Here is a 23655-nt window from a genome sequence, read left to right as displayed (position 1 = left end):
ATCTTAAGCACTTTTGTGAGGCCCAGGGCACACACACCTTTGGGGGCCACCTCCACAGAACCAAAGGAATGAATGGGTCCAGAATATCTGGTTGCGCCCTTCTCATTGCAATCACAACCCATAAGCACGGGTAGTTCCTTTCAGTCCTCTTACCGTCTTCATTCTTGTAATTATAATGATAAACAGGTAGCATTTCAAGGCCAACATTAGCAGCCCACAGCAAGGGTACTTGTGTTCTAGCATAGCTACAGGACAATGGTCATCAATAGCAGAAACGAGGAAGGTATACCAGCCATTTTATAAATACGAGACACATCTTCTAAAAAGGTGCACATAATCCAGAATAGACAGAGGATTCAGATTAGTAGCCTCACGGAATACGCAAGCGCACAAGTATGAATACTGGAGACCAATTGGAAGCAAGGAGAAAACTAAACATACCATGGCATAGATTGCGGATGAAGATTAGAAGCTGCCAGGAAGGTGTCTGTATCTAGAGGGACATGGTTTTCAAGTAGTGTTGCCATTAGAGAGCAAAGAAACGAGTGGCTGTGGTGCGCAATATATCAATGCTCACTAGCATTATAGAGGAAGCTACACTACAGCCAGTGAAGCCATGAGTGAGGGTTTTTTGAAGATCATACTCTAAGAACGACATCACTCTGAAGGGCAACAATTTTGAAAGGTTTACGGATGGATGGGCAATTTTGACAAATTGGGCAACACGCAATGAAATGTGATGCCCAGGGTCACACATTGGTAAAGAGACGAAGTTGAGATATGTGCCCACTGTTTAATTTTTGTACTTTACAACTTTCTTTTCCTGTTTTTACCATTAACCAAAATAATCCCATTTTATAGAACTGACTTGGAAAGTACACAAATCACATAAGACAACAAGACAATTTTTAAAAACAAAATGTTATAAAAAGTTTATTATGCAAAATGGGAATGATTCTAGCTTCATTGTCTCCATCGTCAAGGGACGTATATAAGTACCACCATACTAATTGATGTCATCTTAAAAGATTCCATCTTGGGTTCTCTTTTGTATTTGAAAGCTTTAAAAAAAATACAGGCTTGTCAAATTGTCAGTCATAAATGTGCATACAGAAAAGCAAAACGATTTTTTGTGTCAAATGAGCAGACCTTAGAATATGCTTTCCAGAGGCCTGCAATATCTGGACCGTTCTCTTTTGTCTAGAACCCTTTCTACTGAAATGGCCCGCATAAACGGAAAGATCAGGTAATGGGCGTAACCATGCCACCAGCATGTGAGATGGCAACCCTTTTCACAGAAGACAGCACAGTAATGTTAGTGCTGTAAGATGATTAGTCTAGGATAACTGTATTGTCTGCTGGCAAAGCCAGGATACATGCATGAACGCTTTGATTCCACCTAATCGCCTCTCGGACTGAAACTTTGTGCTCATCAATGGAGGTGGCTTCCTAGGTTTTACAACTCCAAATTTGGACATACCAATTTCTAGACCTTCTCTGCGCTGATGTTATGTTACTTTTTATAGCAACTGCTTTCTGGTGCACTTCTATTGCTGATAATAGCACCGGTTGTGCTACAAAACAAAGGGTTGGTTTATCAACTTGCTGGAATTTGTAATCTTGCATATGAACACAGACCTCTGCAGTGAGTGCTTAACACATTGAGCAATCTTCCGAAAGTGTTAGAGCCTCAGCAGCAGCCCGTAAAATATCCTAACATGTGCCATTTAAGTTTGTTGAACAATGAGAACTGGCTTCTTTAGATTAAGCAAACCAAAGAGAGGGGAGTACTGCTACCGGGGAGGTCTTCCCTGTGTTGGTCATATTTTTTCCAGACCAAATTGGGGACCCTCAGTATTACCTATTGAATGAATCAAAGACAGCCAGAAAATTCATCCAAAAAGAAACACACAGGGAGGGGCAGATATACATATATTTGAAAATATAATACATAGTTGAGAAGAAATCTATTATTAACACTCCTAGAGGTGTGATTGCTTCTGAGCAAGGTTCATTCCCATATAAGACAAAGAACAATCAAAGGTATGTATAGGTACCGCGAAGGTGAAATAATTTCTAAATTGAATCTAGTGTACCAAGGAATTGTTGTTGTGACAGAAAATTACTATACACAAGTAAACATAATGCATAAACCAAAAAATAATAAATAAAACATTTTTTGGACATATGTGAAAGAAACGGTCTCTGATTAGACACGATTCCGAAAACATGACAATTAAAGTTTTCAAACGTTCAATCACAAGAAAACCCTAGTTTTACTCATAGGGCTTCACCAGGAAGAAAAATCCACTGTTGCACAAATCACAGAGAGTATACATAGAATCTGGAGTGTGATTTAGTTTTACATCTACTCATTGGAATAGAAATTCTATAGACCGGATATGCCACCATGTAGTCCAACTCGCAAAGGTCCTACAAACTGGTTGGCATGAACATCCTATGTTGTATGCTTGCTAGTAAGCAATGGTATTTATTGGTTATTTACACCAAAAAACCCTTGGTGCCAACGCTGCAGGGTGAAACAAATAGGTGAATGTTGACAGTCTTTTCAAGAATCCAAACTTGTCAACCTTAATATTATTTCATGAATACCCCCTTGCTCAATATGCGTTTCGGCGGCAGAAATGTAACACAATTTCAGTCGATAAATGCCACTTGTAAGTGTTCGTGATAGCCGCCTTCATCAGGGTGAAATAAATGACCCCTATAAAAGAAAGGGATCCCTCTTTAGTTCTGTGTTTCCTTCACGGATGCTAAAAGGCATTAAGTAATACTATTCACAAAAATGTAAATTAAATCAATGCAAGTTCGAACAAGCAAAGAGAAGTTTGGGAGAAACATATTGCCTAAACCTCGCCAAGGTGAGGAACAAATATTTAAATGGACTCACCAAGGACATTCTAACAGTGTTCTCCATCAGACAGCACCCCCCAGGGAGCTGCTCTCATCTTGGCTGCCTGCGTGGTATTTGGACTTATACTTATAGGAAGCACTCGGCTAGGAGGGCCGGAGGACACCAGTCCATAGAAAAGCTGGAAGGCGGTAAATTCAGGTCAAACAGTCTTGTGGGGGCCCGGGGCAAGTGCTTTAAATAAAAAATAAAATAAAATGAAAAAAAAAGGCGTCTCTGTTCCCAGGTCTTTGCAGATTGCAGAAGGCAGCCAGGCTCGAATCGAGGTGAATGAGGAATACGGCCAAGGCATTGATTTTAGATACCTGTGTAAAGTAGCCATCACTTCATACAAGATCCTTGTGGAATGCAGCCACTATATTACTTCTAGGTGAACTCATAATGTAGCCATTACATTGAATTAGGTGAATGCAAAATAGTCCTTTATGGAATCTAAGTTAATTGTACAATCTAATATGGATATTGATGCTAGGTAAAATGAAGAAGATTAGCTAAGGTTGGAATCTTGAATGTAGAATATAGCCAGATATTGAATCTAGAAGAATGTTGATGGTAACCTTCCCATTGATCGTAGGAGCATGTTGGCCTTACATTAAAGCATGTTGATTTAGAGTTTAACCATCATACTAATTCTGGATCACTGCTTAAAATGTAGACCATGCGTTTAACCTCCTACTCTCCATGCGTAGAGAAACTACCCGAAGGCATGGTCGCAGACCCGCATGCTTCTGCCATCATACACCACTTGAAGCACTTTGCACAGCACCTCTGCCATAAGAATGCAGCTACCGTCAACAACAATCTGATACGAAGATGCACACAACTTCTATCCCGCCATCGCATACCCACTCTACACCACTTATAACCACCGATCCACATGTCAGCTCGACATGGGTGGCTAGCAGGGAATTGGCGATCACTCCTATCTTAAGCACTGGCGCATATGCACACATGCATACTAGCACCTCCTCGAATTTCTTCCCATACCCAGCCTCCAGTCCCCCAAGGGAGTTCAACCTACAGCGTTGTGACCATACTAATGGTGTAAGGCGCTATACTAATGACGCACTACTACTACTACTGCTACTTCACCTTCAAGTTATCCCCCCAGCCACTAGAAGGCCTTTTTGTAAAAGTATTTTTCCCTTTGAGGCCCCCGATCTCATCAATTTTGTCAATTAAGAAGGTATTGATTCCATCACATTTCCACTATCAAGTTGGCACATCAAGTACAGGTGTGGGCATGGCGCAGTGCTTGACTACTTTGAATACGGCTTTACTCCTGTTAGATGCTGCCTCAATGGTGGAGGTGTAATAAGTCGACTTGGCCTCAGAGATCCTGTGTCTTAGTTCTTAGTTAGCTGCAGAGGGATTTGAGGGATGAGATATCCCCTGGGCTGCTGTCCTTGCGCCACCATTGTTTAAGGGAGCCGATTGAGCATATGTTGGCGGGAAACTCGCGTGTCTACCAGGGTTCAGACAGATTGATTATGGCACACCTAAACTTTAGGGGATCGTGGGTGTTCACTAGTTCTTTGGGGAAGTTTGTGAATGTATCCAAAAGGGCTGAGGCATTCCCTGTTGGGGACAGAGGGGAGAATGTAAAGGTTACCTCTTGTGGGTCTAGCATGTAATTCTTGAAGGAGTGGCTCTCAATGGGTCATTTGGTTTTGCCTTTGTGTGGCAGCTTTGTGTGTGATATTACAAAGTGGGTTGAGACATGGTTGGTACAGTCGAGGGGGAGGTGGTTCAAACATGAGACGAAGTACAGAGTGCATCAGTTAACATGCTTGGGGGATAGTACTATCTGTTTTAAGGTCCATGATGTCAGTCAGGTAGATGTTTTGCTGGTTGAGACTCAGAGATGTTGACGTCTCCGAGGAGGATGTTATTAGAGTAGGCGAGGCGAGAAGGTAGGAGAGACCACAGATGAAGTCATCACTGACCTGGGGTGGCCTTTAAATAAGGTGGAATGTAATTCAGTCATTGTTTAAGATGGGCAACTGGCATGAGAGGAATTCTAAGGGGCTGTGTGTGGGTGTCAGGAGTACGATGCAGAGCCAGTCAGTCTTCTGGATGACTGCCCACCTCCAGTTGTTCCTGTGTGGTCAGTATGTTTGATACAGTAGCCGTGGGGTAGGTGATGTCGAAGATCTAGCGGGGAGGTGTAAACCACATTTTGCTAATAAATAGTGCATCAAGTTCATTGTTGGTTATGAGATGGACGATGTCAGTGGCATGTGTGACTGCTGAGAGAGCGTTAACCATCAAAACAGGGTGGATGCGAATAGTAGGTGTGTGATGCAAGGGCGTATTGACGAGGTTTGCAAAGGTAGTTGTCTGTGACTGCTTTGGGTTTTTGGCTGTGCAATGCCTGGAGAGGAGAGGAATGGCTTGCAGTGAGAGGAGACACATGATGATCATTACCTGGTCTACAATGGGCAAGATAACTGGCCTTTGGCCCTTTCCAGACCCTGACGGGACCAAACAGGATTTGCCATTTTCTTCATCAGCTCTATCCTTCAGACACAACATGGGTGAGGGACACCTGCTGATCTAGAAAATGAAGGGAAAGGGCTAACTAAACAGGTGAGTGAGGCAGCGGTCACGTTACTTAGATCCATTTGCACCAGCTGACCAATTGCAAAAGAAGGCTGGAAGGTATTCACAGAAAGATTCAGTAAAAAGTTTGACAAAACAAGTAGGCGCCAACAGTGATTGAGTGGGGCAGAGTTAACCTGACCCAGATCCACCTGCACCAGCTGACCAATTGCTAAGGAAAAGTGACTGAAAGGCTGCTTAAAAATGTAAAGAAAGGTAAATAAATGAATAGTTAGTCCTCGGAACAATGCAAGTATCCTTTTCCTGAACAACATCAGCTCTAGGGGTGAAAACAGGGTTTCACAAAGATTCTTTTTTTTTTTTAGCAGCACATTTCTAATGGGTAAAGCTTTGGAAGTAAACATTTTGTTTTGAAGTAAACAAAACCTTTCATATATAAGAGATGAGACGTTAAAAGGACTTTTTGTTCTGGACTGCAAATAATGCTCATACTGTCTACTTTTTACACTCTAAAATAATCAAATAGACTGGCTTTCTGATTTACTGTCAGTCGTTTACGTGGTCGAATTCCAGCTCAAAGTGTTTCCTTTTCTTCTTGATTGTGAATCTTTAATAGTGTTTCCTCTTTATCCTTTTGTATAAAGACTTTTCTACTGTAGAGTTTATTATAAAAAGCAAGTGGTCATTTACTGCCAGGAGCGTGACTGTTGTGACGATTCACAGGTTCTCGTCACTTTTCCTCAGAGGGGAGCCCTTCCCTGTGAGACTAGGGAGGTTTGCCTGCTACGCAGCAATCCCCCTAGGAGTGGCAGAAAGCGTGATCTCACAGGGAGAGACTCTCCTTTTGGGGCAAAGGACTCCTGGTTTGTCACAGAACTCCCTAAAACCCCTCTTGAGGGATTAATCACATCCTCCACTAAGCATCCTAGTTTGATTAAATCTGTTTCTATTTGCTATTGTGTCATACCTAAAAACACGCCTTTATGTAACAATCATACAGTGAAGAATAAGCGTCTGGGAAGCATAAAGAAGACGCAGTTGTTGGCAGCCAACCATACTGGGCTGAAGAAGAGTATGTACAGAGTTACTAGTTCTCATGAGAACGAGAATGAAGACTACTCTGTCACGCTGGGGAGGACCGAGCATTCTGACATAAAAAGAGAAGACGGACTGATGAAAGTGAGACCCAGGACCTGGGAAAGCTACATTAGAGGATGCAAGTCGGAGAGGCGAGATGCTGGGAGCCAGCAGATGGAGACGCAGCCACTGCAAGGAGGCATCTGATGTGCGGAAGGAGGTCCCAGAGTGGTGCCACGACCAAGGTTGGGTGGACCAGGCAGTCCAGCAACAGTGCTGAGACCTTACAGGGAGGTTTTAGTGGTGGTGGCACAACCCAGGTGGGGTGGACCAGCCCGTCCAGAAACTGTGCCAAGGCCGTACCGAGAGGCCCTGGAGGCAGAGGCACAACCCAGGAGGGGTGGACCAAGCCGTCCAGCAACAGTGCCAAGACCATACCACGAAAGGCTCAGTGGAGCCGCACACGCAGAGAAGAAGAAACCACTGGAGCAGGCTGCAGCCAGCAGAGGGAAGCCCGGCCCCTATGTAGCAACCGACAATGTCTGCCCCTGAAGTAAAATGTAACAGGAATGGCGGGAGACCCAGGTGGAAGGCAGGCCGGCATAAGGGCAACCATTGTGAAGGGACTTATCGTACTCATCCCAGTAGCTAGAAATACTATCCAGAGGAAGAAAGTTTGTGACAAGACTAATCATACTTGTCCTAGTCATTACGAATACTATCAAGAAAAAGAAGATTGTGAATGGACTAATCCTACCCGTCCCAGTGGTTCCAGAGAAGGAAGATTGTGACAGGAGTAATCATACTTGTCTCAGCAGCCATGTATACTCTTGAGAGAAAGAAGCGAGTGAGGATTGTAAAAACAACTATCAGACTGTTACTTTTGAGCATTGTGAATACCGGCAAGACCATCCACGCCCACAACAGAGAGGGCTTATGTACATTACATAAGTGATAACACTTGTCGAACAAGTGAAAGTAAGAAACCTGATATTAGGACTTGTTGGAAACTTAGCAGAGATCAGAATAATGCCTTCACAGAACAATAAAACCCGAGCATTAACACCTTGTAAGAGTCATCCTGTCCATAGTCTAAAACATAGAGACTTTAAGAACTGGTGCTAGACCCAGAGGAGGAACACGGGATAACTTGTTGTTTTTGGAAACCTGGAACGTTTCAGAAAAGACAACAAAGGAAAGCAAAGAGGGTTGGAGAACTAAGAAAACTGATACAAGACAGAACTAGAAGTCATCCTATGAATAGTACTATTAAGGCTCTAGGAGCCCATTCAGGAGAAGAAAGTCATTCTCCTGGACCTCTTTTTCGTTTAGGTTTGCATAAACTAGTAGTAGGGATAGTGTAGGATAGTTCTGGACGGGAGATAGACTTTTGCTTTGGACATCCCTGACGATGAGCACCATAGTTAGTTTGTTTGTTGGGTAGGGATTTCCCTCAGAGTTTCCCTTAGAGTTATGGATATCTATGCCTTTTCTTATATTTGAATAAAAGAATCTTGCACAAATGTCACCTCTTGTTGCATCTCCTCCGTCTGACCTACTGTACTGCTAACACTTGCATGTCCGCCATTCTCGCTGTGCAATTTTAATTATTTTTTTGGGAAGGGGTGTGCTTGTACTTAAGGCATGGAAGTCAGGGCAAACCCTAGTTTCTGTGCTTTCTTTTACACTCTTTCCCAGCAACAATTATTAATACTACCTATCCGGTCCGTGCATGGTGGACTGCATTAAGATGAATCTGTATGGATTTCGCCTGGTTTGCACTGGTGCAAAACACAGGTGGAACCCATAGGCATTCCAGCATCTCCACCCAGATGAAAATTGAATGCAGGCAGATTTGCAGATTTGCAGCTTGGACCTGCTCGGCAGGCAGGAGGGCCCTTTATGCTCCAAACCCCAGCTCTGTACTGCAAATGCATGAACATGGCACACATTGTAATTTACAGGTGAACAGCTTGTCTCCTCCAGTTGGTTAGAATTTGCCAACTTTGCTGGGTCATTTAAAATATCCCCCAAGTGACATTTATGTCCACTAGTTCACTGAGGATGCAGCTGATGCTGGTCAATCTAAGACACCCCACCATGGCATCCCTAGTCACAAATGCATTATGCCCAGAAGAATGGAACCAGTAGAGACGTTTATTCAAAAGGGCGTCCTTCTGTTCTCGCCTATCTAGGGGCACCCCATGAAGAAACACGGTGGACCTTTACGCCCCCCCCATCCTTAGGCGAACGCTTCCCAGAGTGGTACTTTCGGACTGTGGCTGCCCTCTCAATGGGGCAATTAATACTCCCAATGCTAGGGGCATGGGCCACAGTGAAGGGGACTTAAACCCTGGTGAGTAGGCCCTAGGAAGCTCTCGAGGTGCATTTGGTTTTGGTGGCTGTTCAGCCTGGGGCTGCCTCGTTTGCGTTGGAACAATGGGGGCACCAAGAGAAATGATCGGACGAGGACACAAAGAATGAGGCTCCACAACAACAGTAGCAATGCCCATGAGATACCCTGATGGACCCTCTCCCTCCGTACCTCCCAACTTCTCCCCTCCCCTGGGCCTCAATTAGATCTAGAAGAATTTTTTATTTGTAACTGCCAGTTCAGAAAGAACATGTTCACAAGAGCAACCCCTAACAGTATGGGCCTCCGTAAGTGGTGATTTGGGGGGGGGGGGAGTCAGAGTCCCTTGGATCAAAGGCTTGGGAGCCCAGAGGGGAGTTAGACGAAGAAAAGAACTGGCACCCGAGTGCACTTCGAACATGGTCTTGCTCCAAGTGGAGCCGGGGGAAAGCTTTTCCTCATTGATCTCTTGAGTGTCTACAACCATTAGTTCCCGAGGCATGGAGTGTGAGAGTAGAAGGGAGATGGGCTACAGTGGGGGCCAGGACAAACTGAGTCAGGAGCCAGGCAAGTGGTCCCAAGCAAAGGCCTTAATGACATGCCAGCAAACACAGTAAGTTCCAAACGGGGAGCCAGTAGATCACAGGGCCCAAAAGGTGTGGCTATGCCAGGGGGCAACTTCTCAGTTCTGATTCCCAATATATCAGGACTGGCAACCATGTCTATGCAGGCTGGAATCCCTGCCATGGTAGGCAAACTCATATTAGACGCAATTTCGACTAGATTGGTGCATTCCCCATTTTACCCAAATCTCGCGTTGGTGGGGTTAACCATGATGTTAAGGGTCCCCCACACACCCCATAAATATCAGCCTGGACAACCGTGCCTATTGGAGCCCCCATCAGAGCAGTGAGGCAATGGGTCTCTGGAATTCTCGAAGGTTATTTCCTTGGTAATTCCTCCCAGAGGAAAAGTAGTGTCCACAGCGGCCACGGGAGCAAGGAGCACTGCCACCCCCTTTTCATCTTGGCTCCAATCTTTTGGGTTGCTTTGGGCCTGAGTGGGCTAGGAGGTTGGAGAGGAGAGAAGACTTGCTGAGTAAGAGGGGGTAAGGGGAGGGGGGTAGATGGAAGCTCCGTCGCTTCCTCCATTTTAGAGCCTCTGGCAGTTCTTCAGCAGGGACCGGGCCAAACTTCGAGGCGGCAAACACCCCAGCCCCTAACAATACCCAATCTCTGTGCGTTCTTGGCTCTATGTCAGAATTCCCACCGAGCCAGTCCGATGCTCCTTGGGCAACCCCTTAGGCCGTGAACACCTTGCGGTACGCCAATACCACCAGCGCCCTTAATCCCCTGGCAGACTTCAGCCCTGGCGGGAGTCTCCACAAGATTTAATTTAGTGGGGGCGTGGCCAAAGAACGAACAGCAGCTGAATTCGTCCTGGGTCTTCCTGGGCAGCAAAGGGGACCCTGTGGGATACCAACACCAGACACCCTTAATTCCATTCTCTACCCCTCTCCCAAAAATGTACAAGGCTTCCAAGCACATATACATTGAGAAGCAGTATAGCCCTATAACACCTTGCCGCCATTTTATTCTTACATTCAACACCTGAGGCTGACTGAATGAGTATGTATGGTTCACACTTTAATGTAAGTGTGAGTATTGTGAAAAAATAAATGAGCACCAATCTCAATGTGCATTATGTTATTAGTAATTTAAGCATACAACCCTAATCTGATCTGTTATATTATGTTGCTAAAATGCACTTGGATTTTATGCAAAGCAGCCAGAAAACATCATTGGTGCATTTGGCCACCCTTCTCCTTTATTATAGAGTTTTTTTCAAAAGAGTAAACTAGGAGTTGTGATGAAGTCCCCTGTCTCTCCAAGGTAGTGACTCTGGGAGCCAGGTTCCAGGTGGGCTTGTGGATATTGATTCTGAGGTGGTTTAGGGAGGACCATGGTTACCCTACCTTGGTTCTTGTCACATAGCAGGGAACAATCACAGTGCCAGGGTACAGGCCAGTCCTGAGGGCCTGGAGTCCTCCCAGTCTGTCAGAGAATTAAAGCAGGTCATTCTTGATCCTGGCCAAACCCTTTGTGAAATGTTGTAGGGGGGTCATATTACACTTCATCCTCAATTAAGAGAGAGAGAAGCTCCCTCTGAGCAGGCCCACGGTTACAACATGGAAAAAGACAAATTTCCCTCTAAGTGAAATCATTTCTCTTAACTCGAAGAGGGTAGAATGGGTTTATTTGGATACTGTTGCAGCTTCACATACGTTATTTTAAAGAGTTCATAGGACATGCAAAATGCATATAAAGTGTTGAATATCCACAACTTACCAAATGCTAAGAAAACCTTATGGAAGTGTATCGTAAAAATCATGAGAACATTACAAAAGCAATCAATAAAGGAGTGTATGCCGGTGCAAAAAGTAACACAGTTTTATTCAGGGCTCCAGACGCAGCTGGGACAGCAAATTCAAGCAGATTGTGGAACAGAACTGCATGAAAATGCACTGTCAAAGAAACGTCCCTAACTAAGAACTTTTATACAAAAACAAAGTAATTTGCATTTGCCATCGTGCAACATGAAAAATTTTCCCGGCACAGAACTGAATGGACTTCACACTTCTAACCCTTATAGAAAAACATGCATGCGATCAATCATTGGGTCTACATACCTTCCCACACCGCCCTTAATTATACCCTGTGACATCACAATCCATCCACAATTCCCACAGCACATTTAAGGAATTGAAACATTTGAGATGAGCAGTAGAACTTCAACTGCCTTGGTCGCCTCATCCTGTTTCCCATGAGAATGGGCTTCCAGCATGACACCATCAGAGTCTTGAACCATGGACATATTACCATACAATTGTTGCATATCGGGAACACTGTAACCAGCGAAGATGTCCTACGGGGCAATCTGAAACAGCTGTCGTTCTTATTGTCTACGTTAGAAAATTGTATTTCATAAATGATTTTGAATTATAAAATGGTCATGCAGTACCCATTCGTTGGCGAAACCTGTGAGCTTTAATCTGTGACCTTGAAAAATAACAACCACTGTGTTCTTCTGACAGCGCTGGCCTCGGAATGCAGACTCTGCACTAAATCACTAGCCAGAGTGGCCTTTGCCGCACATAAAATGCTAACACATTTTTAAGAAAAAGCAAGTTTTTAAGGATTAGTTACTGCGTTCTTGTTCTACCACTACATTTGGTTATACTTGCCTATGCTCCTGCATTTGTTTTATTAAGGATTTTATTTAATAGATCTGATGAGAGAGCCACCTCCCCTTTTACAGGGCTACTCTTGCAGCTGATAAGTGTGTTCCATTATACTGCGTTGAACTTGCATCTTTATTACACAAGTGAAGTTACAGGAGCATTGTTACTGGGCAAAAGAGTCTCAGTTGGGAATTCAGTGTTTCAGCTTCACTCTATTCTTAAGGTGGGAACACAAACATAGTGGTTACAAAGTTTTTCCAGTGTGTTTTCAGTCCGTAATCCACACGCTGAAAGCACAGGAGACTTTGGCTCGGCATAGGTAGCACAAGGTAAGATCAGAGAGGAAAACTAACTTTCAAAATGGGGGACGGGCCAATTAAAGGTTTGGTCCAACATCACAGGTGCTCTCGGGGACGACAGCCAAACCCATCATTCACCCACTTGCAAGACACAGGTGCAGATCCTCACTGAAAGTTCCACCCAGAGAGGCGTGAGGGCATAGTACATAAGCACGCAGCCTCAATTGCTCAGTGTGAGTTTCGGGGGCAATATATATATGAGAGGGAGAGAGAAGGAGAGAGAAGGAGAGAGAAGGAGAGAGAGGGAGAGAGAGGGAGAGGGAGAGGGAGAGGGAGAGATGGAGGGAGAAGACTGCAGAGTGGTGGAAGAAGCAGAAACAGGTTAGATGGAGGAGAGTGGAGAGCTAGCAGTAGTGGAGAGCAGAAGGATGTGCTGAGAGGGTAAAGTAGGAGTGGGTAACATCAGAGAGAAAGAGTGGACAGCAGGAGGTGGAGAGAGCCAAAGAGGAGGTGGTAATATCAGCAGTAGGACAGTTGCAGGAGGAGGTGATAACATCTTAACACTGGATGAAATTAAACAGGTGGTGGTAGGAATCGGAGTGCAGGAGGAGGTAACATCAAAGACTGGAAATTATGTTGTGTAATTATTTATTTATACTATGCATATCACCACATGAGTGCTCTTAAAACACTAAGCGTTGTCCATTTAGAGGAGATGTATGACCCCACGCAGGGTGGGGAGCCAGGTCGTTATCTGTGTTGTGAAAAGCAAACGGAGCGAAGGAGAGCAGGAAAGGGGAGTAGTGCAAATGTAAGGATGGCCAAAACGTACAAACTTGACTCACAAGATGTAGGATCATGAGTGGGGGATAACAATTGTTGGGATAGTTTTATAGTTTTTGGTGTTTTGACCAGAACACTATTTAATCTTGATGGGGTGAGAGTTTTCATTGTCCTGAAGAATTGCTTTTGTGGTGGTGATATTATCTGAAGTCATGTTTTGAATGTGTGATGACCCAGATTAGGTAGAGGAAGGAACAGAACAGAACAAGATCGAGGTGAAGGGGACAGAGGATGTTGGAAGCGTAACATTAAGGAGAGAAGCAGAGGAGAGAATACACCAGAGGAGAAAAACTCCATAAGGGAGATGGCGGTAGTGATGGCAGGCAGAGAGACTGGTGTAGGCGAGGTGGTAACATCCTGAGAGGTGGCCAGATATAAGAACAGCAAGTTGTGAAAGTAGGTCAGAGTGAAGAGAGTGAACCTTGTCTAAGATAGCCTAGAAGGAAGGTTTTGGTGGGCCTGGTCAGCCCTAGGGATATTATGGTAAAATCATCAGGGAGGTGGAGGAAGGAATAACAACTTACCCAACCTGACGCCAGAGTGAGTCATGTGGTACGGGTCTCCGGACACCTTGCATCTAGATCATATCAAGAAGGAGAGTTCAGGTCACCTTGAAGGGTTATGCAACTGGACACTTGCACAAGAGACCTGGAAGTAACTGAAACCTGAAGAAGGAAAAGGGACCCAATCCCATCAGGGGAAAACACATCCTGACCATTGTTTTGTTAGGGAAGAGCCCATTTTCCTTTACATAGGCCCTTCTCGTAACAAATCCACCAATAAAGTTCAACATATGTCCTGGCACCCTTCTTGAACCCAGGCCGAACCTTGAGACTTAGTGTTCCAGAATGTCCATCTTAGAATGATAACCTATTAGGAAATCATTTACATGGTTAGTCTATGTTTTGATAATGGGCTTTGCTCAGAAAGCCAATCACAACATTCGTATTCTGGCTACAGTATATACTCCCAAGTGATCATTAGAAGTGACTATGGCAACATTTAAAGATGCGTTTTACCAAGTTAGCACAATTAAATAATTGCCTTTTTTATAGTTCCTTTGACCGAGAATATGCACTGTTTTGTCTTTCAAAATGTCCTTCTTGGAAAGGAGTGCACTCGGATTAAATCCAATTATCTTTTTCTTCTGTGAGTACCCTTACACAATACACACAGAAAATAACAAATGGATGTGAACCCTGCAGCCTGGTCCTTTGGTCTCTTACTAAGTCTGTAAAAATCCTACTATCCCCGCAGAGCTTATCTGCATCCCCCTTGCCATTCCTGTACAAAAACACCCCCTCCATGTGATGGCGACATTCTGGCAGGGGACACACGAATAATGTAATAAAAATTCTTTTTGAATTGATTACATGGCAGATTCATATTCATTTAGATTAGAATTTGTATCTTGAACAAAAGCTGCCGGTATTTTTAATATGATAAATGTATGTAAAATGTACGCATTGAAAAATGAGGGAAATGCACATCATATCTTAAAGGTAGAAATAGAATGGATTGGAAAGATGATATCTAAACCATTCAAAAATGGCCGCCCTATTGTAAGAGCATGATCACGTTCTCTTTAGGATTGCATTTTACAAATAGGAAGCAGAATGATGCTAACATCCAACCCATGAAAACGCGTGCAAGTGTAAACATATTTGGTTATTTTCCTTTTCCCCTCGGACTGGCAAGTTTGAGATTTTTTAAACATGTTAAATAAAATCGGTATTTGCGGCATCTGCAGCCTCGAGAAATGTCTGTCTTAGATTGATTAAACTATGTTTAAAATAGCAGTGCCCTGTAAGACAAATACAATTTTCTGTAGCAAATGGGTTGCATTTGTGCTGATTTTCATACCCACAATCCCTTGCTCATGTGACTCTGAACTGGTGGTGAACTTCCAGTGACGGCATGTGAGACTTGGCTCAAATGGCCTAATCTACTTTCACATTTCAGGCGAACAGGTTTTTTCAAGCCTCTTTAAAACCACCATTACTTTGCTGGAACATTTAGTACTGCAATTTAGTTGGAGAGGATACAAAGGCCAATTAAGTGTTTCACCCTTCAGGTGATCTCATACACTGTGTGCAACCCCTCTAATCATTAATCCTATTGAAAATATCTCTGCTGTGGTTGCAGGGCATCTCAAGCTGAGCCGGATGTCCTGGAGAGGCCAGTGATAAAGGCTCATGGTTCCAGTGACTTAATGAGGATTGGTAGCGTGTATTTTTTTTCTTTCTTTTTCTGTTTTGGAGGGTACTGCACCTGTCCTTTTTGTGGACAAAATTGACCATTTAGGAACAGTCCCTGTCCCCATCTGTTCGAATCGGAAAGAAAAGAGGTTTGTGTAGAGCAGGGGTCTGCAGCCTTTGCCTCCTCAAATGGTTTGGACTGCAATTCTAACCAGCCATATCTATTAAAGTCCATGGTAAGGGATTATGGCAGTTGTACTCCAAAACATCTGGTGAACTGCGTGTTGCAGCCCCGTACATGTTTTAAAATTGTCTATCCTGCTTGAATTTTTTGTTTTAAAAGTGATGAATGTATTTCAACATAGTATCTCTGTCCTTCTGAATCTTTCTGCAAAATGTTGTTATTCACCAAACCTTTTCAGTCCAAGGCCCTAAAACAACTAACCTGTGCTGCTTTTCTGTACTTTGTAGTGGTCTGCTTTAGCCGTCAGTCACAAGCCTGCTTTGATTTCTGAATTGGCCAATAAAACATTGAGACTTCTTTGAGGTGCAATCATAGGTGCTTCTCCTGAAGTAGTTTACAACGTGGCAACGTCCCCCAAACAATAGGTGGAGTGATGGTTTTTGTCCAGGTCCCCAGATTGTGTAAAAGTAATAAATGTAGCTTCCCATAAATTATAGAAGGCGCATCTCATGACAGAATATTTTTTACTACTAAACTATGACGCCTTAGGCTCTTCAATCTTATCTGTCTGTAGTGCATTGCTAACTCGCTATGTTTCTCTTGGCAGCTGGAGACGCCCCTCCCAAACGTGATGGAGCTAGCCTTCTTCTTTGAGCAAGGTGGAGTGGGCCTAAGCAGGGAAGAGACATACCACATATTCCTTGCCCTTAAGCAGCTTATTGACACTCAACCCATCCAAAAGTGCAGGTTTTGGGGAAAGATCTTCGGTATTGAAGCCAACTACATTGTCGCTGAGGTGGAGTTCCGGGAGGGCGAGGACGATCTGGATCAGGAGGAAGAGACCGAAGAGAATGAACAGGACACCATGGACATCAAGGAGGAAGAGGAGGAAGAGGGGGAGGAGCACGACCCGGGCCCCCCCAAATCCACATTCAAACCCCCGCCAGCCATCCCGAAGGAGGACAATCGGACAGGTGCGAACAAGTATACCTATATGGTCTGCAGCGAGCCAGGGAAACCCTGGGTGAGACTCCCGCTAGTGTTGCCAGCCCACATCACCACGGCAAGGAAAATAAAGAAGTTTTTCACTGGTCGGCTTGATGCCCCCATCGTGAGTTATCCTCCTTTCCCAGGAAACGAGAGTAACTACCTGCGGGCTCAAATTGCTCGGATCTCTGCTGGCACTCAGGTCAGCCCGCTGGGATTCTATCAGTTTGGTGAAGAGGAAGCAGAAGAGGAGGAAGGAGCTGCCCGGGACAGCTACGAAGAAAATACAGAATTCGAGGGTATCCCTCCCGTGGAGATGATAGATGGACTTTCCAACTGGGTGCATCATGTGCAGCATATCCACCCGCAGGTAAGGGCTATAGTTGTAAGAAATCATTATAATGTCATGTATTTTAAAACCATCTCCTGCAATACCATGCTTTTTCTTTTTCTCCAACCCCAGTAAAGACACTCCTGCAAGGACCCATGGGTGACTGAATGCAAAGCCCCTCTACCTCCCTGTGACCCCAGCCTATTTTGTACATTAGCGAGTCACTCCATACAACACAGAGTCCAACAGACCAGTCGTCCAATCTAGCATCCTTACACAGTGGGACACAGCCATTAGTGGTGCACAACCATTGGTCAATGAAATCCTGTCAGAAATGCAATAAGCTTAGAACAGAGTGCACAGGAGTATCCTCAGCAGAAGAGTGGTATACGAGGGGGAAACTTAAATGGTGATTGCCTAGTGTGGGCTAACCCGCTTGGGTATGAGTATTATCATCGAAGTCAAGTAGTAATGGTTGCAAAAAGTAGGAACAAACTTGCCTCCGCCCTGTACACCTGTAAGCCCTCGTGCGCTATGGGGGACATGCATAGAGCCGGATTGTGAAGTTTAACTGCTCCAGGAAGGAAAGCGAATGGGCGCAGGTGGATTAAGTGCGAGAGACACAAATAATTGCTATTATTGTGATGCTGTGTAGCTTCGATCTTGCCCCTCATGTACATGTCTTCCTCGGTTTGTTCGAATGTTTTCCCGTTAATGATTTATTAAGATGGATCGATTTGAACTATATCATTGTATGTCCTTAAACAAAATGAAAAGCAACATAAAAAGTAGGAATGATTTTCACGTTGCTACTCTACAGATGTCTGCTAAGTAGAAAGCACTAAAAGTGTCACGCATAGGGGCTGCATTACCTTTCACGGGGTGCGCTTTAGGGCACACCTTACATGGCTCTCCTCGTTTTTCTTATCACCCAGCTTTATGCATCTCACGAGGCCTGGTAGAGGTTGCCCTTTGCGGCCTATGAGCCTTGAATCTGGCGGGAAAATCTGAAACCCTTTGTTCTTTAGAAATAGTTAAGGGTTACCATATTCGCTCCACCACTAAGGGAAGTCGACAACCTTACCCGTGGAAGGGGGCTTTGAGACGTTTATTACTTTTCCAAGTGGGGGACCTTTTTCCCCCCTAACTAACAGACGAACCCAAGACTTTGTTTCAATACCTCCATATATTTTTTGTTGTTTTAAAAAAAAAATAATAATAATACATCGAAGAACATAACTTACCATAAAATAAAATTACACACATAAAGCAAAAAACAAGTGAATTTATCAGGGTTAAACTGTAATAAAAATGACCTGAACCATAATTAAAGAAAGTATGACAGTCTGCATTTCTCCTAAGATTAATAAACCAGGTGAGCACTTAATTAACATGGCTCACTGCCATCTGTTTTAAAGGTGCTCCATTCAGCACGCAGTTCTGATGGACCTTTCCCAGTCTTACTAAGATAATTAGCTAAAGGTAATCAGCTACATCTAGTTAATATGTATAGTCTGCAATACTGCAGACCTATACCTCCATTTAGAGTGCACTAGACATGCTGCCAACTGAGTTTTCTTTGGGAAATTTCTGGCAGTAAAGGCGGAGGCCTAACTCTTTAACTTGCAGTTGTAGTCGTCTGGGACTCTAGTTCTCTAGCAGCCAATCCAAAATGTCCAGGAATAAGAAACCTTCTTTTACATGTTTTACATGCAACCATTACCTCACAAAAGAAAGATGATTGGATACATGTTGGTGCACAGCAGCATGAATCTGATTAAACATGGCATGTCTCCTAGTTTCAGAAGTGTGACACGCGCTCCTGTGTTGGAGCCCTCGCACGTGTGCCAGTTCCCACCTGTGCAGCTTATCTTCGGAATGACAGCAGGCTCATTTGTATCGTAGCATAGCTACTGGCTTCATTCTAGAGATGCCCTGCAGTTTTAGAATGATTGCTTAGTCCCTATTCCGAGGATCATTTCATGTTCCCGCAATTTCAGAATCATGGCCCGTTCACTAGTTTAAGAAAGATGGCATGCCTTCCAGTTTTGAAAGAAATCCATGTTGTCCCAGTTTCTGGATCATTCCATGTACCCCAGTTTCAGAACCATTGCATGTCGCCGCTTTTCACAACCACTGTATCGGTACCAATTTCAGAAACCGATCATGTTATTGAGGCACTAAATCATGGCATGTCCTCCGTTTCAGAGTGATGTAACGTCCGCTGTTTCATTCTAGGCCACCATTTTGGAATCCTTGCTTGTGCACTTGTTTAGGATTCCTTACATATGCATTATTTTTAGAGTCGCGGCATGTTGCTCAATTAAAAAATCATGTAATATCCACCTTTTGGATACTTGCTTGCCCGCTGTGATGCGAGTGTGAACCCCACTCTTTTTGGTATGGATAGCGAAGGGCATAGAGCGGCCCACTTGCCCCAACACCTCCCTAATACCTCCAACTGGTCCCTACCAACCGCTGTGCTCAGTTATTTATTTATTCATATCTGTAGAGCGCACATCAGCCCAGAGAGATCCTGGCGCTTGTTACAGAGAATGAGCATACTACATATCAGGGAACAAAACAGGCATAGTTGCTGTAAACTGTGCATGGAACAATTTAAGGGAACAGGTAGGGAGTGGGAGGGGGTTACTCTACTCAACAGACCCTCTACCATGGCCTGGATTCTCTCGCTGGGCACTGGATCACTGTGATGCACTGAAGGTGACCAGTTCCTGGTCCATGCCACTGCCCGCTTTTGCCCTCATCCTCCTCCTGTTCTTGCTTCTCCACCTCCTCATACTTTGCCTTTTACTCCTGCACCCCCTCCTCCTCAGTTTTCTCTCTGGTTCTTCGTCTTCCATCTGCTCTTGCTCTCCGTTCTCCTTCACGTTCTAACTTGAATTTAAAGTGTGGCTCCTGTATTATCCAATCACAAGCAGTAATATTTTTTTTCAAAATTGGTATAAATATCATTCAATCCATGTTTCACTATTCCTCTGCACCATTTCTTAAATATTTATCGAAAACGAAGTCAGCAAAATGATTTTATATTTAGCCACAATATTTTAGCATTGCCCACAAAGTTTTGATCAAGACAAGTATTCTGAAGCAGTCCTTTGATCTTGGGCAAAAATGTACGACAATTGGTTGGAAACTTGATCAAAATAAACTGTGCATTTCATAGGTTACAGCAGCAATAAGAATAAGCATCTCCAAAACCCTAAAGCACATGTCACTTATGGTTTGGTAATTATGGTACTGCCTGACACAATGTTGACATGAAACATGGCAGCGATTGAGTAAAAATGCAATGCAAAGTGGAGTACTGCATCATTAATTCAAGAAACCTCGAAAAACACGAATAACTAAACATGTAGCAGTTGATCTAGGCCACAGAACAATATCCGTCAATCCTCGACTCTTTTACAACAACATTATGACAAAATGTATTGCTTCGTGTTGCATTTTACGTACAAGTGATGTACTGGTGCTCGCATATGTGCGTACATTGTTCTTAAATGCAGCAAGCAGCACCTTGTGATCTTGGACAAGCGATATATTCTGAGCTCTTAGGTTCATTAGGAGGAAAACAGTCATCATGGGTAGCTGCACAAAAGAAAGGAGTAGGCAAAGACCCTATGTGTGCGCTCTGCACGTCTTGGAATAATTGTTGGAATTGGGCTGTGCTGCAGAGGTCAAAAACCATGTCTACTCGTACCCGGTAATGTCTTTAAAAATCTTTAAAAGAAATGACTCGCAAAGCGCGCTCTTCCATGAATTAGCAAAGTTACTGTGAGAAGTGAGGTGTAAATACACATGAATGTGAACAAACAGAGGCAATGAGTATCAGTTATTTATTATCACACAGTGTCAGCCTGACACCTCACTTATCATAGTAACTGCTAATTCATGGAAGAGCGCGCTTTGCGAGTCATTTCTTTTAAAGATCATGGGTAGCTGGAAGGTGTTAGCCATTGGGCAGCCCTGTGATCCTTTTGGGTGCCACCTGATGTTTTTAGGTAGAGCTCCTATATGCCCTTCAGAGGTTATGCCAAAGGAAACATGCTTCAATTAAATCCATTGGCCTAGTTCCTTACTTTTCTAGGGTGCCCTTTAATCTAAGTTAGTATAGTGTTAGTTAATAGGAATATCTGAAATACCTTTACAAGCTAGTTGCCACCCATTAACCCTTTGTAATGGGTACACGCTTGTTATTGTTAACATTGGTGTAAAAGGTGTAGCCCTGAAAATGGAACCGCCCCTGAGCAAAAACCCAATGAGCAATATCCTCATTTACCATTTACTTTCCTTAAGAGCGAGAGAGAACAAATAATTAATCTTAGAGTGAATGAAAACGAGCAGTACCTTTGTGAGCTATGTTTATAGAAACTGACAATCTAGATCCTATCATACCCAGCCAAACTAGAGGGTTTTTTTTGTAACATCTTTTTATTAGCATTTGTTAGACAGAATAACAGTTGATTAAGTTCTCTTCTCAAACTAGAGTTTTATATCTTTTGGTACATGTATTCAGTTGAGGGTGGAATAAAGAATATTCTGGGTAAATCCCAGTCTGAAAGTAACCCCCCCCTCCGTTTATTTAGAAACCTTGATGAAGTCCCTTCAGCTGAGGGTCAAGCCGCAGTGTGTGTATATATATATATATATATATATATATATATATATCTATATATCTATATATATATATCTATCCCCAACTATATTTTTTAAATATACAATCATGTAGGGAAACATCATCTAAGGTTCATAGCCTTGTTGGGCAGTCATATAACTGTGACACACCACCACTGTCTAAGGAAGGGAAAGCTTAGTTCTTCCAGAGGGAAAGTGCTAGTGACATAGGCACCGTTAATGATTCAAATAATCTTCCCTATGTTTGTGTTGCGAGATATGCCCCCCCCCCCCCCAACCAAGACATTTGTACAATCTCCCAGAGGTGTATAGCAGGACATAAACTGCTCTCCACCCTGTTTGTACGCCTTTCTATAAGCAAGGGCACATTCACCCTCTAAGAGGCATCTTGGTGCTAATAACAGATGTTTATTCTTACCCAACTTAATGGTACTCATTTTGCTGACCTCGGAAGGATGAAGGCTGAGTGGACTTGCCGCCGGGATTTGAACATGTGACCATGAGGTCCAAGAAAGACCCCTGTAGTGGATGCATTGGTCCACTGAGCCACAGACTCTATACTTGTCTGGCTGTTCTAAAAAGACTCCTTGAGTGGCTTATTTTGGGAGATGGACTACAAGCAATGGGGTGAGGCAATGATGTTTAAAACACAGGATAGGCTGCAGTCTTTTTGGTCAACAGAGCTGGAATGTGATATTTCTATAGCGCAATGGGAGAGTATTGAGAAATGCATTTAACGTGACTTATAAGAAAAAAAGATATTGGGATATCTAGATTGGACTCTAGTTAGAATGCATAAACTTGGTTTATTGGATAGCGTTATCTGTTGGGGGTGTGGTCCAGAAAAAGGAACACTAGCATATTTGTTAGGGAGTTGTTCAAGAGTCGCAGACTTTTGGTCAGAGCTATTGGATAGACTGAATATGATATCTAATGTAAACTTCCCTAGAGACCTTATCCAGGTTATAATTTTGTCAAAAATAAATGGGAGCGAGATAACCTATGGTCATGGACGATGGATTGACAGCGCTTTGGTAGTTGTTGAGAAGCAGATTCTAAAAATGTGGAAGAGAGAGAGAGAGGGAGAGAGAGAGAGAGAGATAAAAAAAAGGAGAAAAAAAAAAAAGCGCCTTGCAGTTGGTGCGCACAAAAAGACCACATGGCAAAGGCGGTGGACTCACGACCTGTACCACTAACTTGGTGCAGGAAAATATTCAAGAATTACTGCAAGTAGTATGATATTTATAACGCGCCTATACACTAGTGTTTCAAGGCACAGCGAGGCAAGGGAGGGGGGACAGAGGGAAGACTGAGACAACGATCTTACTAGGCCAGGTGACATTGAGATCGCACAAGTTCAGGGGAGTGGGAAAGGGGGAGTGCAATACATAAGATAACAATAAAAGAAATAAAGACAATAAATAAAAGTGCAGCCAGCTGGTGCCAAGTGCTGGTAGGGGCTGTAAGGATACAGAAACAGTCCCTGAGTGCAAGGGTTGCCAGGGGGGCAGTGTAGGTGTGCAACTGGCGGGGAGGGGACCCGGGCTCGAGATCAGAGGGTAGCCAGGTAACCAGTGCAGGTTCAGCTTAGTCATTGATGGGAGCAAGGAAAACGGGGATAATGGGCTGCTGGAAGACATATGAGCCCTGATTCATGGATTATTTGCGCCGAAAAAACGGGATTTGTATGCCATTCTGCCCGCAAATCCCTGTTTAACAAATGGGGATTTGCAGGCAGAATGGCACAAAAAATCCCGTTTTTTTTGGCACAAATAATGCATGAATTAAGGCCACAGTGTGGGTAAAAATAGGGGAAGGGATGGATGGATGGATGCTATTGTACTTAAATATGCAAACCTTCAGTTTTACATATTTCCCTGTGTATGAAGACAAAATGGATATATAAAAACTTTCAAATGCATCCATTTGGGCGACCCATTTGCCTGCTATGGTTCTATGGTATTGACTGTCACCCTAACCCTCTGTGACCCA

At 43.7% G+C, this 23655-nt stretch overlaps 1 protein-coding gene across 1 annotated transcript in view; it reads left to right on the top strand.

The window, feature by feature from the left end:
• The window catches only part of RSPH6A (radial spoke head 6 homolog A), a 114705-nt gene that overhangs the window by 38289 nt on the left and 52761 nt on the right, over positions 1–23655 (top strand). The window contains exon 3 of the mRNA XM_069644646.1: positions 16297–17046. Within this exon, the coding sequence (XP_069500747.1) occupies positions 16297–17046 (750 nt within the window). The remainder of the gene's footprint in view (positions 1–16296; positions 17047–23655) is intronic.

This window comes from Ambystoma mexicanum, chromosome 2p, assembly GCF_040938575.1.
Source record: "Ambystoma mexicanum isolate Mex_15411 chromosome 2p, UKY_AmexF1_1, whole genome shotgun sequence".
In the NCBI taxonomy this organism is placed as follows: Eukaryota; Metazoa; Chordata; class Amphibia; order Caudata; family Ambystomatidae; genus Ambystoma; species Ambystoma mexicanum.
This window is presented reverse-complemented; position numbering and strand designations above follow the sequence as displayed.